Here is an 18,585-nt window from a genome sequence, read left to right as displayed (position 1 = left end):
TCGCCTCCTTCGTCATTTGGGCCGGCGCTGGGGGAGAGGGAGGAAGCAGGAAGCAGCAGATGCGATGCGATCGCATCTGCTGCTTCCTGGAGGGTCCTGCGAGCGATCGGTTCGCAGGACCCTGATGACAGCCCCCCTGGCACATTGCCCAGGGGGGCTGTCATTGTTAGAAGCCCTCTGCAGCGGCGGCACATGCCGCCGCTGCAGAGGGCAGCGCTTAAACGCCAACGACGTATGAGACACGTCGTTGGCGTTTAAGCCCTTTTACTGCCAGCACGTATGCCATACGTGCTTGGCAGTAAAAGAGTTAAAGGCTTATTTGCTAATTGTTATTAGTGATAATATACCATTAAATGAAACACCACAGCAATTAAACAGCATGGCAGCCGACCTCACCTTCCACATATCGTTGGCCCATGTACTTCTTATGCTGCTCCACTGCTTTCTGTACATCCTCAGCGGACTCAAACTCAATGACAGCGTCCCCTCTCGGCTTGCCATCTCTATTGAAAATGAAGTGCACTCCCTCTGTGCCATTTCTTACGTTGGAATCTGAAAGGTTAACAGCCAGGGGTTCTTATGGGAAGCAGAAACATATACCCCCATATGTAATAAAAGGCAATCAGTTTGCCCAGAAGCAGTAACCCATAGAAACCAATAATGTGTGCTTTTAAACAGGTGACCAGTAAATTGTACCTGCTGATTGGTTGCTATGGGAAACTGCCCCGGGCTAACTTAGTTCCTTTTATTACATAACCCCCATTAAATGACAAAGTGGGTCCTGTAATACACTGCTAATATTGATTTCCATTTAGAACATATAGGGGCTGATTTACTAACCCACGAATCCGACCCGAATTGGAAAAGTTCCGACTTGAAAACGAACATTTTGCGACTTTTTCGTATGTTTTGCGATTTTTTCGGATTCTTTACGAATTTTTCGTTACCAATACGATTTTTGCGTAAAAACGCGAGTTTTTCGTAGCCATTACGAAAGTTGCGTAAAATCTGGCGATTTTTCGTAGCGTTAAAACTTGCGCAAAAAGTTGCGCTTTTTTCGTAGCGTTAAAACTTACGCGAAACTTTGCACCTTTTAAGTTTTAATGCTACGAAAAATGCGCAACTTTTCGCGTAAGTTTTAACGCTACGAAAAATGCGCAACTTTTTACGCAACTTTCGTAATGGATACGAAAAACTCGCGTTTTTACGCAAAAATCGTATTGGTAACGAAAAATTGGTAAAGAATCCGAAAAAATCGCAAAACATACGAAAAAATCGCAAAATACCGATCATTACGAAAAAAACGCAATCGGACTCATTTCGACCCGTTCGTGGGTAAGTAAATCAGCCCCATAGGGTTTGACATTTCCTGCAATTCCCTTTGGTGTTGGCCATAGTGGAGAAAGGGATTGTGTGTGGCGATTCCCAAAACCCTGTAGAATCTCTAGGCCCCAGGACTCTTTCTGGTACAGGTATCGTACCGGTTATGCAGAACGCTCGAGACCTGGTGTTTTCTTGATACGGGATCTTTCCTTAATTTGGATCTTCATACCTTAGGTCTGCAAAAAACTTATTATATAAACTCAATAGGATTGTTTTGCCTTCAGTTAGGATTAATTTTATCTTAGTTGGGATCAAGCACAATGCCCTGTATTATTATTTCAGAGAAAAAGGAAATAATTTTTACAAATTACAAGTATTTGCTTATAATACAGTCTATAGAAGGGCCTTTTTTTGTAATTCGGAACTTTCTGCATAACAGGTCCCAATACCTGTACTTGCAATTCAGTGCTGTATATTCTCCCATTACCTTCTGATGCAAGGAGCTGTTAAATATTTAACTGTGCAAAATAATAAAAAACATTTTAAAAGGTATGTAGAAAAAGGTGTTTGCCCCGATTTCTACTCAGTGTGACCTCTTTTTGAAATTGAATAAATTGCCCTTTGGCTGATCCGGAGTATACACCTTCACTTACCCATATTTCTCCACTTTTCCAATTGACACAAATCAGGCCCGGGCTGGCAATCTGTGGGTTCTGGCAAATGCCAGAGGGGCTGCTGTAAGGTGCCACAGACAGTCACTATTTATTGGGCTGGGGGGGCTGTTTGTGCCTCTGGGTACTGGGAATGCCAGGGGGGCTGTAAGGTGCCATAGGCAGTCACTATTTTTTGGGCTGGGGGGGGCTGTTTGTGCCTCTGGGTACTGGGAATGTCAGGGGGGCTGTAAGGTGCCACAGACAGTCACTATTTATTGGGCTGGGGGGGCTGTTTGTGCCTCTGGGTACTGGGAATGCCAGGGGGGCTGTAAGGTGCCACAGACAGTCACTATTTATTGGGCTGGGGGGGCTGTTTGTGCCTCTGGGTACTGGGAATGCCAGGGGGGCTGTAAGGTGCCATAGGCAGTCACTATTTTTTGGGCTGGGGGGGGCTGTTTGTGCCTCTGGGTACTGGGAATGTCAGGGGGGCTGTAAGGTGCCACAGACAGTCACTATTTATTGGGCTGGGGGGGCTGTTTGTGCCTCTGGGTACTGGGAATGCCAGGGGGGCTGTAAGGTGCCACAGACAGTCACTATTTATTGGGCTGGGGGGGCTGTTTGTGCCTCTGGGTACTGGGAATGCCAGGGGGGCTGTAAGGTGCCACAGACAGTCACTATTTATTGGTCAGTTAGGGGGCTGTTTGTGCCTCTGGGTACTGGGAATGCCAGGGGGGCTGTAAGGTGCCACAGACAGTCACTATTTATTGGTCAGTTAGGGGGCTGTTTGTGCCTCTGGGTACTGGGAATGCCAGAGGGGCTGCTGTAAGATGCCATAGGCAGTCACTATTTATTGGGCTGGGGGGGCTGTTTGTGCCTCTGGGTACTGGGAATGCCAGGGGGGCTGTAAGGTGCCACAGACAGTCACTATTTATTGGGCTGGGGGGCTGTTTGTGCCTCTGGGTACTGGGAATGCCAGGGGGGCTGTAAGGTGCCACAGACAGTCACTATTTATTGGGCTGGGGGGGCTGTTTGTGCCTCTGGGTACTGGGAATGCCAGAGGGGCTGCTGTAAGATGCCATAGGCAGTCACTATTTATTGGTCAGTTAGGGGGCTGTTTGTGCCTCTGGGTACTGGGAATGCCAGAGGGGCTGCTGTAAGATGCCATAGGCAGTCACTATTTAATGGGCTAGTGGGGGGGCTGTTTGGAATCTCAGTCGGGGCCTGAACCATACCCACAGTAGCTGAGAGAAGCACCTCATCAAAATTGAAGCTGGCACCTATCCAGTAACTATGCTAAAACTACTGGTATAAAATGCCATGAAAACAGTTTGTTATATAGCGGTTACATTCTATATCAAACACGCTGGGTAAAAGGTTATAATAAACATACCACCAAAAAAGTTCAGCACGTCATCTGCAGTGCAAGACCATGGCAAACCCCGAACGCGCACAATGAACATGGTGGTTAATTTATTGGCTAGCGGTTGAGGATCATACTCTGGTAAGGGCGGATACCAGTCTTTCTGAAATGAGCCGTCGATATTCTAAAAAAAAAAAAAAAAAAAAAAAAAAAAGAACAAATTAGTAACATAATATTAAGTCACAAACTAAACAAACAGCAGTCCCCACTTCCTTTTAATAAAAAGCCCCTCTCCTATTCATATTCCACTCTTTCATTTAACCCACTGCCTGGTTGCCAAGATAAAAAAGACCCTAGCAACCACATTACTTGTTCTTTTACATTCAACTAACATTCAGCTAAAGGGTAAGATGTAAGTGAACAAGGAATGGGATATTTTTGTATTGTACTTTGACCTATGGGCAAAAAAAAATTAACAGTGACGCCTTCGAGGCTAAACTGCAAAAACTCAGTGATTCTGCTGAAATAAGGGGAACTCAACCCCCAGGAACACAGTAATGTTTTTTATTTATAATTCATCTTATTGTTATCTTGTATAATCAAATGAGTAAGGGAATACATAATGCAAGGGTAGAAGTGATGATTAAGCATATATTCTTATTTCACATTAATGATTCCTACACTTTAAAGGGGATCTTCACCCAAGTACAACTTAAGCTTTTTGAAAAGTAGACAATTTCAAGCTTTGCAATATACATCAATTAAATCCCCCTGAGCAATGCATTGTGGGTTATGTAGTTCCTGCATGCTGTCTGTAAGCTGTGGAGAAGTTGTTACAATTTGTAAGATCAATGTTTTAGTCCCTCCTCCCCTGCCAGGATTTCAAATGATGCAGAAAGAGAAGAACTGTTTTGCAGCTGGATTTCAGCATATAAAAATGACATTTAAACAGATACACTGTAATCGCAAACCATTCCATAGCTTTACAACTACTGCCACAGCTCTTACTCTGTCCATTTGATTTCTGCAAGAGAGAGACAATTTCCCATTGGAGAAAACTCCGTCCACCTTGGAATATACCAGACGGCACAATTTTGCCCAGGGACAGAGCTACTGCTACATTTGGACGTATGGAAACCTAACTTTTGACTTATTAAATACTTTGTGTTTCCTTTATTCCGGCCAGGATATAAGTGGAGCCAGACGTCACTTGAGCTATTAGATAACTGCATTTTCGTATTGCTGAAAACAGATATATCTGAAACTGTCTTTGATTCCAGGGTAATGAATGCTGAAAGCATTTATCAATGGGAGTAACAGGTGACCCTACATTTCAGAAAAGAACTTACCAGAACAAAAGTTGAAGGGACAACGTGCCAAGCATGAGAGAAAAACAAAGAAAAATCAAATTTATCAGAAACATTACTAAATGTAATGCCCTCAGGCTCAAAGAATACCTATCCAACACTGGTATTTTCCCCGGCTGACAGAGCCCTTACTCCGGGAAGGAAAACAATACTGGCAGTATTATTGGGGCACATAGATAAATATAGCCCCCTTCCCAGTAACCGCAATGAAAAGCAGCCACACACCCTGACCTACAGGCCATGTCCCTGATGCAAGTTGCAGATATTCCTTTGGCTGTCAGTGTATAACACCTATGATAAGACTATATCCAGAAGCAAATGGGACTCAAACCCACTGGCTGCCATTTGGTCAGACTGATCTATAAGGAACAGTAACCGACTCTGCAGGCCTGTTACCATGGGCACCTCCATAGAGATTAATGAAATGTTGACCAGCCTTTGTTTTGTATACCAACGCCTACCGACTTCATGGATTTAACAACAGACTGATTACACAGTAATGAAGGCTAACGGCACACGGGGAGGTGGGTGTTTGCTGTCTTTCACTGACTGTCATTTTAATCAATTAAAAGTGCCCCGAGTGCCACACACGGAGCAGCGACAGACAAAATTCGAATTTCTACAATTTCCAACAGCTAAGGCAGAATTCATTCAGTTTACAGAGCTGGGCCATGGTGATAAGGCTAAAGGTGGCCATACAGTGTAAGATCCGCTCATTGGGCGAGGCCGCCGAGCGAGCGGGTCTTCTCCCCTATGGGTGGCTGATATCAAGCTAATAAACAGCGGGTAGAGGCACCGTCGGGTTTGGGGACCACATCAAAGAGCCAATGCAGTCCCTGAAAACCTGCCCGATTTCAGCTGCAGATTTGGTCTAAAGGACTGATATCGACAGCTAAAAATGGCCTGTGTATGGCCACCTTTAGGATGAAGACACACTGGTATACTAGTAGCAGCTACTTTTTTACGGCTACAGAACTCCAGAAAATCCCCTGCCATAGACAATACTGAGAATTGCCTCTGCTAAAACACATGTAGAGACAATTATCAGTAAATGATCAGCACTGTCTATTTTAGTAGCCACAACAAGTAGCTGCTACTAATAGCTCCGTGTGTCTTCACCCTTAGAGTGCGACTATTTTGATTCTGGTGTGGGGAACAAGAGCGGACAAGCACCCAGTGCCGGGGCGATTTCCTGGCAGTAATTATTGCTTTAAAACGACTCTCAGGAACAAACACTTATTAAGAAAGGTCAGCAGTACTTTTAGGCAACTGCCACCCAAAAAGGTGTAAGTGGCGTCAGTTTAGAGCGTTCTGGCCCAAACCCACAGAACTGAATACATCCAAGGCAACCAAACATTAGAAATTGCCCCTTGTGCCACTGCCCTAATAGAGTGATCTGTTTGCTAGGGTGGGGCTGATATCTCCAATAATGTTATTTATTTCTGCTTATTTTGCCTCATTCCCATCACTTTCCCGCTAAGTTATTTTTCTCAAATCCCCGGCCTCATATTCCTGACGGCTCTCGGCATTCCTTCCCTGTGATGCTTTGCCGACACTTGTAACGACGAGAGGCTAATTTTAGCATTTTGTGTTACTTAATTTGAACCAAAGATACTTTCTAATCTTTTCAACAGTACGGACGGCAAAATGCTGCATGTCTCCAAGTCAAGGCCTGACCCGCAAGTGCAGCAATAGGGTCCACACAACTACAGGTATAGGACCAGTTATCCAGAATGCTCGGGACTAAGAGTTTTCTGGATAAGGGGTCTTCCCGTAATTTGGATCTCCCTACCTTAAGTCTACTAAAAAATCAATAAACCATCAATTAAACCCAATAGGATTGTTTTGCCCCCAATAAGGGGTAATTATATCTTAGTTGGGATCAAGTACAGGTACTGTTTTATTATTATAGAGAAAAGGGAATCATTTAACCATGAAATAAACCCAATAGGGCTGTTCTGCCCCAATAAGGGGTAATTATATCTTAGTTGGGATCAAGTACAGGTACTGTTTTATTATTACAGAGAAAAGGGAATCATTTAACCATTAAATAAACCCAATAGGATTGTTTTGCCCCCAATAAGGGGTAATTATATCTTAGTTGGGATCAAGTACATGTACTGTTTTATTATTACAGAGAAAAGGGAATCATTTAACCATTAAATAAACCCAATAGGGCAGTTCTGCCCCCAATAAGGGGTAATTATATCTTAGTTGGGATCCAGTACAGGTACTGTTTTATTATTACAGAGAAAAGGGAATCATTTAACCATGAAATAAACCCAATAGGGCTGTTCTGCCCCCAATAAGGGGTAATTATATCTTAGTTGGGATCAAGTACAGGTACTGTTTTATTATTACAGAGAAAAGGGAAATCAGTTTTAAAGTTCTGAATTATTTGATTAAAATGGAGTCTATGGGAGACAGGCTTTCCGTAATTCGGAGCTTTCTGGATAAAGGGGTTCTGGATAAGGGATCCCATACCTGTACCATGAAAGGGCAAATTCAAGTTACCTAGCCGCTCACAATTGCCCCTTGTGCCATTCCAACACTATTCGAAGAGACCATATAATTTGGGCAGCGTATCCCTACGCCGGCTGAACGTCAGCCTCCAAACAAGCAAAACAACTTGAGCCCTTTCTAGAACTTAAGTGCAGTGACTCATGATGTAAATTAGCTGTGGGCAGACATGCCAATTTATTTCAGCACAGTAATTACCGTATAGAGCGGCTCTATCCAGAGAATGACTCACAAATACACATTAATACCAGCATTACCGATCCCTCATGGCTGAACATATATATTCTCTTCAGACCGCCACAAATGCACGATGCCGAATGGGGTTGTTCACCTTTGAGTTAACTTTTAGTATGATATAGAGAGTAATATTCCGAGACAACTTGCAACTGGTCTTCACTTTTTATTATGTGTGGTTTTTTTTTTTTTTTAAATGATTTCACCACTTGTTCAGCAACTTTCCAGTTTGGAATTTCAGCAGTCAACTGGTCGCTAGGGTTAAAATTACCTTGGCAACCAGGAAGTAGTTTGAATGAGAGACTTGTATATTTATAGAAGAGGACCTGAAAAGAAAAATAAGTACAGGTATGTGATCCGTTATCCAGAATGCTCGGGACCTGGGGCTTTCCGGATAAGGGATCTTTCCGTAATTTGGATCTCCATAACTTAAGTCTGCTAAAATTCATTTAAATATTGAATAAACCCAATAGGGCTGTTCTGCCCCAATAAGGGGTAATTATATCTTAGTTGGGATCAAGTACAGGTACTGTTTTATTATTACAGAGAAAAGGGAATCATTTAACCATTAAATAAACCCAAATAGGGCTGTTCTGCCTCCAATAAGGGGTAATTATATCTTAGTTGGGATCAAGTACAGGTACTGTTTTATTATTACAGAGAAAAGGGAATCATTTAACCATTAAATAAACCCAATAGGATTGTTTTGCCCCCAATAAGGGGTAATTATATCTTAGTTGGGATCAAGTACAGGTACTGTTTTATTATTACAGAGAAAAGGGAATCATTTAACCATTAAATAAACCCAATAGGGCTGTTCTGCCCCCAATAAGGGGTAATTATATCTTAGTTGGGATCAAGTACAGGTACTGTTTTATTATTACAGAGAAAAGGGAATCATTTAACCATTAAATAAACCCAATAGGGCTGTTATGCCCCCAATAAGGGGTAATTATATCTTAGTTGGGATCAAGTACAGGTACTGTTTTATTATTACAGAGAAAAAGGAAATTATTTTTAAAAATTAGAATTATCTGCTTATAATGGAGTCTATGGGAGATGAGCTTTCTGTAATTCGGAACTTTCTGGATAATAGGTTTCCGGATAAGGGTCCCATACCTGTAATACAAAGTAACAATAACAATTAAATTGTAGCCTCACAGAACAATAGTTTTTTGGCTGCCGGGGTCAGTGACCCCCATTTGAAAGTTGGGAAGTGTCAGAAGAAGGCAGCACATAATTCCAAAACTGTAACAAATAAATAATGAAGGCCAATTGAAAAGTTGCTTAGAATTGCCCATTCTATAAAACGCACATCAGGTCGGAAATGACACAGAATTACAGGTGACTCATTACAGGGTAGTAAAGCAATACAACTTCCAGGTGACTCCATAGATCTGAATGGGACTAACAATGCAATCAAATTGAATCCACCACACAAGATATTTATGGAGTCATGCAAGTTGCCTGAAAACCAGCTGCAGCGAAAGATTGCCCTGAAATCGCATTAAACATGCTAATGCGCGCGAGACCCAGCTCGTACAAATAGGGCCTGCGCATTAAATTTGGCACGCAGGACACAGGCTGGAATGAACCAACATAGGGCAGAAATGTAGTCAAAATAAAATGTAATACAAAACACAAACAAAGAAGAGCAAGTACCCACTCATGGTGTCTACAGGAGCCTGGATGGACCAGAAGGGGAAAAGACTGCACTAACGTACACAGTGCCGGGAGGGGGTGCTGAGGCCGAGGGGGCCACACAGTGACACTCACAGTGAGCAGTTCATCTCCATGCCAGGCCGACAGCAGCAGGGACAGCAGCAGGGACAGCAGCACGGAGCAGGGGGGGACACTCACACCAGCAGCTGTACCCCTTCTGCTACAGACGGGGGTGTGACCAACACGCTGCAGCCCCACTGCTTTTTTTTTTTTTCTTTCAACTTTATCAAGATGGAGACAGTGATACAAAGTGTACAACTAGCAAAGAGCTTGTCAGATTTTAGGGTGAAGACACACAGAGCTACTAGTAACAGCTACTTGTCACGGCTACTAAAATGGACAATGCTGATCATTTGGGGATAATTGTCTCTACGTGTGTTTTAGCAGAGGCAATTCTCTGGGGTTTAGTAGCTGCTACTAAGTAGCTCTGTGTGTCTTTAACCTTAGATTTGAAAGCAAAACAAAACCAGATTTTGAAACAAAAACAAAATTAGTGAATTAACCCTCTTGTGGCTGGTTATGGAGAGAGCAGGATCCTAGCTGCATGTATCATGACTATGGAGCAGAGGAGAAAATGAATGGAAATTGCTACGCTGCTCAGAAGAGCACTTTGGGCTATTTTAATTTTGGAGGGGTGATTGGTTCACTGACCAAGTTTCCTGGCATTCCTGCACTGCTGGTTCTGACTACTTTCTACAGCTTAATAATGTCACAGAAAGAAATGCAGCAACAAAGTGCAACCAATGCACCGATTTCCTTAATATCAATATCCCAACAAACATTAAAAAAAGAATTCTCAATAATACAAACACTCACTGTGTACAGGATTCCACTTAATTGCAGATACAAAATAGAGAGTGAGTGGGACACAAGTGTGCACTCATCTGTTTCACCTTCACTTAACAAAACTTTCCCAACATTCAAAGTCCATTGTAACTTCCTGACTGCTAATTACAAGGGTCCCTCATATTTCCATACAGTTATTTACACCACTAGAACATACACATACCCATAGCAATGATCAAAACAGGTTGCTTAATGCTGGCTCAGTACTAGGACTGTAATGCTGCCGCAGTCACATGGCTGGGGGAGTGTGAGACAATTCTAAAAAGAGGGTATGTGGGACAAATAAGGTGATAATTATTAAAGAACATGTGATAATAGTGTAAGAGGGTGGGTATGGAAGAAGCAAAGATATGTCCAGGGGGTGCAGGTAGCAAGGGCTGAGATCAGGAAGGGGCTATGAGGGATGTGTATAGTGAGGGGAGAGGTGGGAGCGCAGTTTGTCAGGTATAAGCACAGTGAGCAGACGGGTGGGGAAGGGAGGTTATAGGGGATGTGTATTGTGACAAAGAAAGGTAAGGAAAAGGGATGGGATGTGAGAAGAGAGTTATGAGGGATATGCACAGCGATGGGTTAAATAGGGATGGAGGTGGGTGTAAGGGATATGCACAGGGACGGGAGAGCATAAGGAAGGGGGGTATGAGGGATATGCACAGGGATGGGAGAGCATAAGGAAGGGGGGTATGAGGGATATGCACAGGGATGGGAGAGCATAAGGAAGGGGGGTATGAGGGACATGCACAGGGATGGGAGAGCATAAGGAAGGGGGGTATGAGGGATATGCACAGGGATGGGAGAGCATAAGGAAGGGGGGTATGAGGGATATGCACAGGGATGGGAGAGCATAAGGAAGGGGGGTATGAGGGACATGCACAGGGATGGAAGAGCATAAGGAAGGGGGGTATGAGGGATATGCACAGGGATGGGAGAGCATAAGGAAGGGGGGTATGAGGGATATGCACAGGGATGGGAGAGCATAAGGAAGGGGGTATGAGGGATATGCACAGGGATGGGAGAGCATAAGGAAGGGGGTATGAGGGATATGCACAGGGATGGGAGAGCATAAGGAAGGGGGGTATGAGGGATATGCACAGGGACGGGAGAGCATAAGGAAGGGGGGTATGAGGGATATGCACAGGGACGGGAGAGCATAAGGAAGGGGGGTATGAGGGATATGCACAGGGACGGGAGAGCATAAGGAAGGGGGTATGAGGGATATGCACAGGGACGGGAGAGCATAAGGAAGGGGGGTATGAGGGACATGCACAGGGATGGGAGAGCATAAGGAAGGGGGGTATGAGGGATATGCACAGGGACGGGAGAGCATAAGGAAGGGGGGTATGAGGGATATGCACAGGGACGGGAGAGCATAAGGAAGGGGGGTATGAGGGATATGCACAGGGACGGGAGAGCATAAGGAAGGGGGGTATGAGGGATATGCACAGGGACGGGAGAGCATAAGGAAGGGGGGTATGAGGGATATGCACAGGGATGGGAGAGCATAAGGAAGGGGGGTATGAGGGACATGCACAGGGATGGGAGAGCATAAGGAAGGGGGGTATGAGGGATATGCACAGGGATGGGAGAGCATAAGGAAGGGGGGTATGAGGGATATGCACAGGGATGGGAGAGCATAAGGAAGGGGGGTATGAGGGATATGCACAGGGATGGGAGAGCATAAGGAAGGGGGGTATGAGGGATATGCACAGGGATGGGAGAGCATAAGGAAGGGGGGTTATGTGCACAATGAGGGAAAAGTTGCAAGAGAACTAAAGTGTAACTAAAGAATTAGGGTAAATATATTGTACATTATATTTTGGGGTTCTGTACCAGCCCAAGGCACCCACAGGCCTTTAGCAGGGAAGATCTGTGCCCCCAAAGATGCCCCAGTAGCCCCCCATCTTCTTTTCTGCTGATTCCCTGCACATGCTCTGTGCTGCTGGCACTTACTGAGCTTAGGGGCCCACTCACTATATACTGTGCGAGGTGAGCTTATGAACAGAGCTGATATGTGACTGGAATGTACCACTGTGTGTGTGTTGGCGGGGGAGCACAGGGGTGCGCATTGGGGGTTTAGTGACAGCATTATAGACACAGTGTGAGGGGGGCTGGGAAAGGTTAGAATGTGGGGGGGGGGGGGGCAGGTAAGAGAACAAGCCTGAAGACAAACACAGGGACACTTTACAGGACTGCTGGGACCGCACGATAACAGCGCAAAGAAACAGCCGGAAACTGGGCTCTGACAAAGTTTGTAGGGGAGGGGTAACTGTTTCTATAGTGGGACAGGGGCGGCTGGAGTGGTATATGGCTGCTCACAAACTAACCTGCCACTTCAACGACCAGACTGCAGCGAGTCAAAATGGCACAGGTTTTGGAGTCAAGAGTAAGAGCTCGAATTACACAAGCCCGGCGGCCGCAATGCATTATGGGGAATGTAGTTTTTTTCCTGAATGAGTCACTAGCAGCGGTTGCTATTAGTTGCAACTAATGATGTCATTGCCCGCCCAGTCCCACTTACTACGTTAATGCTTCAACAGCTTAACATTACGGATAAAAAAAGGGTCGTGAAAGCTATCAATCTGTCTATGTATACCATATAGATAAGGAATATACGTCTATTACAAACACAACGTGTGTGCTTCTCACGGAAGCAGCCTTCACTGCCCCACCTTGTAACGTTCCAGCCTTTTCTGTGCGGCCTTCTTGCCCACCAACAAAATGGCCGCCGCACATGCAATGCAATAAAATGACGATATCTCAGAGGCCTGGGATTGCTAAACCCATTTTCTCACAAGGGTGAGGTGCGGGTCTCTCAGAATCTACTACCCGCGTAATGTAAATCAGTCTGCTTAGTGTTGTGTAATCATAAATCAATTTTGACTTCCATCAATTCTGCCATGGCTGGAGACTTTTTTTCCCCCCTCACAGGACACAGTTTAACCATTTTGAACAGACAGGAGAGCAATCAGGAGCCACACAAATGACTGTTCCTATTTCCATCACTTGGCCCTACTATGCATACAGCAGCCATTGCCTCTACAACAAAACCCAAATAACCCCCCCCAGCCCAATAAATAGTGACTGTCTGTGGCACCTTACAGCCCCCCTGGCATTCCCAGTACCCAGAGGCACAAACAGCCCCCCCCCCAGCCCAATAAATAGTGACTGTCTGTGGCACCTTACAGCCCCCCTGGCATTCCCAGTACCCAGAGGCACAAACAGCCCCCCCAGCCCAATAAATAGTGACTGTCTGTGGCACCTTACAGCCCCCCTGGCATTCCCAGTACCCAGAGGCACAAACAGCCCCCCCCAACCCAATAAATAGTGACTGTCTGTGGCACCTTACAGCCCTCCTGGCATTCCCAGTACCCAGAGGCACAAACAGCCCTCCCAGCCCAATAAATAGTGACTGTCTATGGCACCTTACAGCCCCCCTGGCATTCCCAGTACCCAGAGGCACAAACAGCCCCCCCAGCCCAATAAATAGTGACTGTCTGTGGCACCTTACAGAAGCCCCCCTGGCATTCCCTGTACCCAGAGGCACAAACAGCCCTCCCAGCCCAATAAATAGTGACTGTCTGTGGCACCTTACAGCCCCCCTGGCATTCCCAGTACCCAGAGGCACAAACAGCCCCCCCAGCCCAATAAATAGTGACTGTCTATGGCACCTTACAGCCCCCCTGGCATTCCCAGTACCCAGAGGCACAAACAGCCCCCCCAGCCCAATAAATAGTGACTGTCTGTGGCACCTTACAGCCCCCCTGGCATTCCCAGTACCCAGAGGCACAAACAGCCCCCCCAGCCCAATAAATAGTGACTGTCTGTGGCACCTTACAGAAGCCCCTCTGGCATTTGCCAGAACCCACAGATTGCCAGTCTGGGCCTGTTCAATAATGCCACTGAACAATTGGCAGGAGGTTTAAAGTTGAATTTCTTGTCATATTCAAGTTCTTTGGTAAAGTGAGCGTGATTAGATATTTGTGAGCCCCTCTGGCCTGGACTGGCAAATACCAGAGGGGCTACTGTAAGATGCCACAGGCAATCACTATTTATTGGGCTGGGGCTGTACTTGAAATGCCAGGGCCTATTTAGAATCCCAGTCCAGGCCTGCTATCCCTGACCCTCATGAATCAGGATAAAGCCATTTTTCCTAGTTGCCCCCAAACCATGTTATGATTTCACCACAGTAAAATCAACCTGGTATTTTATAGGAATCAAGAACACATGGCTGTGTCTTCTGCATGGCACAGCTGCTAGTACCTATGTCTGGCATTAACATGCTCATACACGTTACAATAAAATAAATATGACATCTCCATACAAGACAGCTAATATATCTCCAAGGAAATGTTACATCCCTCATTTCTAACTATTCCCATGCTGTGGGATCCTGTCGTTACCTGAGCTTAGGGACCGACTTGTAATGTACATCGTGTAATGATACAACGTTGAATAGTAACGGACTCTGATTTACATTACAAGGAAATACTACATATTATAATCATAATACTCCCTAGGACAGATATCCCCAAACTTTTTTACCTGTGAGCCACATTCAAGTGTAAAAAGAGTCGGGGAGCAACACATGCATAAATAAGTTTCTGGGGGTGCCAAATATGGGCTGTCAATGGCTATTTGATAGCCCCTAAGTGGACGGCAGCCCATAGAAGGTTCTGTTTTTTCAACCAAAACTTGCCTCCAAGCCAAGAATTCAAAAATAAGCACCTGTTATAAGACCACTGGGAGCAACATCCAAGGGGCTGGGGAGCAACATGTTGCTCACGACCCACTGGTTGGGGATCACTGCCCTAGGACATACACAGGTCCAAACACCATATAACACTAGGGGTTCCTCAACCCATCTCCAAGCAAGCACTGAACTAAATGTCCATTCCCCGACAGCCGGTGTGCATCTAAACATCTAGCAACGGGGGGGAATATGTATGTAACACAGTATAAAGATGCATTACCTGACCGCTACAGTATGATCTCTCCAGCCTTCTCCTGTATTCCTGCACTCTGCTCCACTCTCTCCCTGCCTGCCCCCCACCGCTCTCCGGGCAGCTCTTCCCGCCCCACAAGAGCAGCGCGGCCCCCCGGCCTTGTCTCCTCAGCAGCAGCTGAGCTAGTGAGGCGGTGAGAAGCCTGCAGCTCCCGGCCATGTTAAGACTGTCCCAGTACCAATCCAGCCAGTGAAGTCAGGGAGATTTGGGCGCCCATCTGCAACAGGAACAAGGATGGTTTAAGGATGCAGTGATAGAGAACGCTCATTGCTAGTTTCATGCAAGTGACTTCCAGTCTATCTGTTCTTCAGGCGATCTAGAAATTTAAACGGTGGCTACTGATGTTGGGCACCCCCCACCCAGTGAGAAAAAACTTGTGGCCCAGACTGGGCTTCTATTAAAAACAACACAGGCCCATTGTGCCTTCCTCTAGGGCACCACACCACTATGTTGGTTGGTGAATAGTTATCCTTGTTGTTCTACATAATTTCTACCACTATGGGAACCATAAGGGTAAAGACACAAGGAGCTACTAGTAGCAGCTACTTGTCGTTACTACTAAAAAAGACAATGCTGATCATTTACTGATAATTGTCTCTAGTAGGCACATTCATGAAAACGAGAGTTCGAATCCCAAATGGGACAAATTCGGATTGCATACAATAATTTCTGAAGATCGCAAATATCACAAATGTGCTTACGAAAAAATCGTATCAGTCACGATAATATCGTGTTGGCGATCCAAAAGTCACAAAATTTTTATACCGAACGATTGTAAACAGGGGGAAAACCTTTCCGATTTTTTTTTTCGAGCATTCGTGGATTAGTAAATCTGCCCCTAAGTGTGTTTTAGCAGAGGCAGTTCTCAGTATTGTCTATGGCAGGGTATTTTTTGGAGATTAGTAGCCCTGAAAAAGTAGCTGCTACTAGTAGCCCAGTGTGTCTTCACCCCCTAAGGGTGAAGACACATGGAGCTACTAGTAGCAGCTACTTGTCATGGCTACAGAAATAGAGAATGCTGACAATTTACTGATAATTGTCTCTACATGTGACAAGACTATTCTCAGTATTGTCTATGGCAGGGTATTTTCTGGCATTTAGTAGCGATGACAAGTAGCTCTGTGTGTCTTCACCCTAAAACTAAAATACACTCAGCTCTCAGGAACATGGACACACACAGGGTCGGACTGGAATGTCCTAAGCCCCCTTGGGCTGCAACATCAAGGGTCCCCATCACCCATGAGCACCCCATACCTTTCAGCTCCCTCCTATTTAACTTTGCAGCTGCAATTGGGGCGGAGAGGACAATCAGGGCGGGTAAGCCGGCAAGGGCTTTCTCGTCTGCCCAGTCCGACCCTGGACTCAAGACGATCTACCCCCCACTCAGCTCATCACCCCACTAATAAGCCATTGCTTTTTTTTATCCCTATCAAGGGAAACGTCACTTTCCTTTATTACTGAATACATGAGCAAGCATCCTGTGATATTTAGGGTTGCCCCCTTTTCTGTAAAAAAGTAAAAAAACTACTTTCCTATATTTTTAACCTTCACCTCTATCAATGACATTGCCATAAAGCATCATGTTTAGCAGCCAGGTAGGTAAAATACCGGTTAGGTGGCAACCCTATTAGCAACATGCCTCTAGCACAATCTACAGAAAATATCAGTGTTTCAACACCCTTAGAACATATTGTTTGGGAAGATTATCCCCAAGCCGATTGGACGACAGCCTCCAGAGCAAACACTGCAAAGCAAACGACTTTCCCCCTTGTAACCTTGGGTCCACAGCTGTTGCTGGACTACAACTCCCAGCATGCTCCAACATTCCAAAGTAAGTTATTGCCAGAGAGAGGTATCAGGCAGTCCTGACAAATCCTATCACTTCTCCTTGAGTTGTAGAACAGTAAGCTTCATTCATAATAATGGGACTGGCCCCTATTGCAGCCTGCAGTTAACTAATTGAAATGAGTGGAGTAAATCAGATCCAAACTGCACACAATGACAATGCTTATAAACAACATAACAGTGATCACTGCCCATAGTGACCCAGGGAAGGAATAACAGATACACCAGCAATATCCTGTTGCCAGCACACACACTACACATGAGCGACTAAATTGCAACATCAGAGACAATTCTCAGTGCCATATCCATGTAATACATCGCGATGTTGATTGCAGTTGTGATGAGAGTGGTTTATGTTCCCCTGTAATCCCTATGCCTGCAGGTGAATACAATCAATCCTCCCCCTATAGCCGCTACTCACAAACGCTGTTTATTCCAGATGAACAAGTGCAGCCGCTCAGTGTTCCCTTCCCAGTCCCTCCAGCACCTCCCCGCACATGGAGGACAGGAAGTAGCCCGGGGAGCAGGAGGAAGTTACATCACACACAAAGATGGAGGATAGGAAAAAGGCACAGCAGCACCGTGTGCAATTATCCCTTCGGTCAATAGGTGGCAGCACTATGCAATATAGTGTATACAGGCGATCAGCTATGGATACTGTACCATAATGATGTAATTTAAAGAACTACACTTCCTTGCCAGCTCCAGAGCTGCCTTTCTACACTATAGGGCCCATATATCAATGTACAATTGAGTCTGAATACTAAAAATAGGTATTTTTTAAGCTTTAGAACTGTATGTATGTATGTATGTATGTATGTATAACTTTATTTATAAAGCACCACAAGGGTACGCAGCGCTGTACAATCTTACAATCCAGACACAATTACACACAGGGAGGACAAGTGTTATAATAAATACAATAAATAAGTATAAATACACATGGAGTAAGTGCCATGTGGTATGAGACACAGTAGGAAGGAGGTCCCTGCCCCGTAGAGCTTACAATCTAAGTGGTTGGGTAACATACAGGCATGAATCGGAAGGTAAGAGTGCACCAGGTATGGTCCCTGCCCCATAGAGCTTACAGTCTAAGTGGTTGGGTAACATACAGCCTCGAATCGGAAGGTAAGAGTGCACCAGGTATGGTCCCTGCCCCATAGAGCTTACAGTCTAAGTGGTTGGGTAACATACAGGCACGAATCGGAAGGTAAGAGTGCACTAGGTATGGTCCCTGCCCCATAGAGCTTACAGTCTAAGTGGTTGGGTAACATACAGGCACGAATCGGAAGGTAAGAGTGCACCAGGTATGGTCCCTGCCCCATAGAGCTTACAGTCTAAGTGGTTGGGTAACATACAGGCACGAATCGGAAGGTAAGAGTGCACTAGGTATGGTCCCTGCCCCATAGAGCTTACAGTCTAAGTGGTTGGGTAACATACAGGCACGAATCGGAAGGTAAGAGTGCACTAGGTATGGTCCCTGCCCCATAGAGCTTACAGTCTAAGTGGTTGGGTAACATACAGGCACAAATCGGAAGATAAGAGGCACCAGGTATGGGCATTTGCCCTTAAGCCCAGGCAAAATAATGTTTTGTGCTCCAAAAGGTAACAGCTGAGCTTTTTCTTAAAGAGAGTCGGTGAGTGTTCCCTACGGAGGGATTCAGGGATAGAGTTCCAGAGGGAAGGGGCAGCGAGATAGAAAGGGTTAAGACGAG

At 45.3% G+C, this 18,585-nt stretch overlaps 1 protein-coding gene across 3 annotated transcripts in view; it reads right to left on the bottom strand.

Moving 5' to 3' along the window:
- Window positions 1-17,410, bottom strand: part of grsf1 (G-rich RNA sequence binding factor 1) — a 29,950-nt gene extending 12,540 nt beyond the window's left edge. The window contains exons 1-4 of one of the 3 annotated variants that reach the window (XM_031892565.1): window positions 17,292-17,410; window positions 14,993-15,242; window positions 3,367-3,520; window positions 397-552 (exon numbers count right to left, since the gene is read on the bottom strand). In XM_031892565.1, the coding sequence (XP_031748425.1) occupies window positions 397-552; window positions 3,367-3,520; window positions 14,993-15,184 (502 nt within the window). In that variant the 5' untranslated portion in view covers window positions 15,185-15,242; window positions 17,292-17,410. 3 annotated transcript variants of the gene reach the window in all.
- Window positions 17,411-18,585: the final 1,175 nt, after the last annotated feature.

The sequence above is a fragment of the Xenopus tropicalis genome, chromosome 9, assembly GCF_000004195.4.
Source record: "Xenopus tropicalis strain Nigerian chromosome 9, UCB_Xtro_10.0, whole genome shotgun sequence".
Lineage (NCBI taxonomy): Eukaryota > Metazoa > Chordata > Amphibia > Anura > Pipidae > Xenopus > Xenopus tropicalis.
Note: the sequence above shows the minus strand (reverse complement) of the source record. Positions and strands in the feature narration are given on the sequence as shown.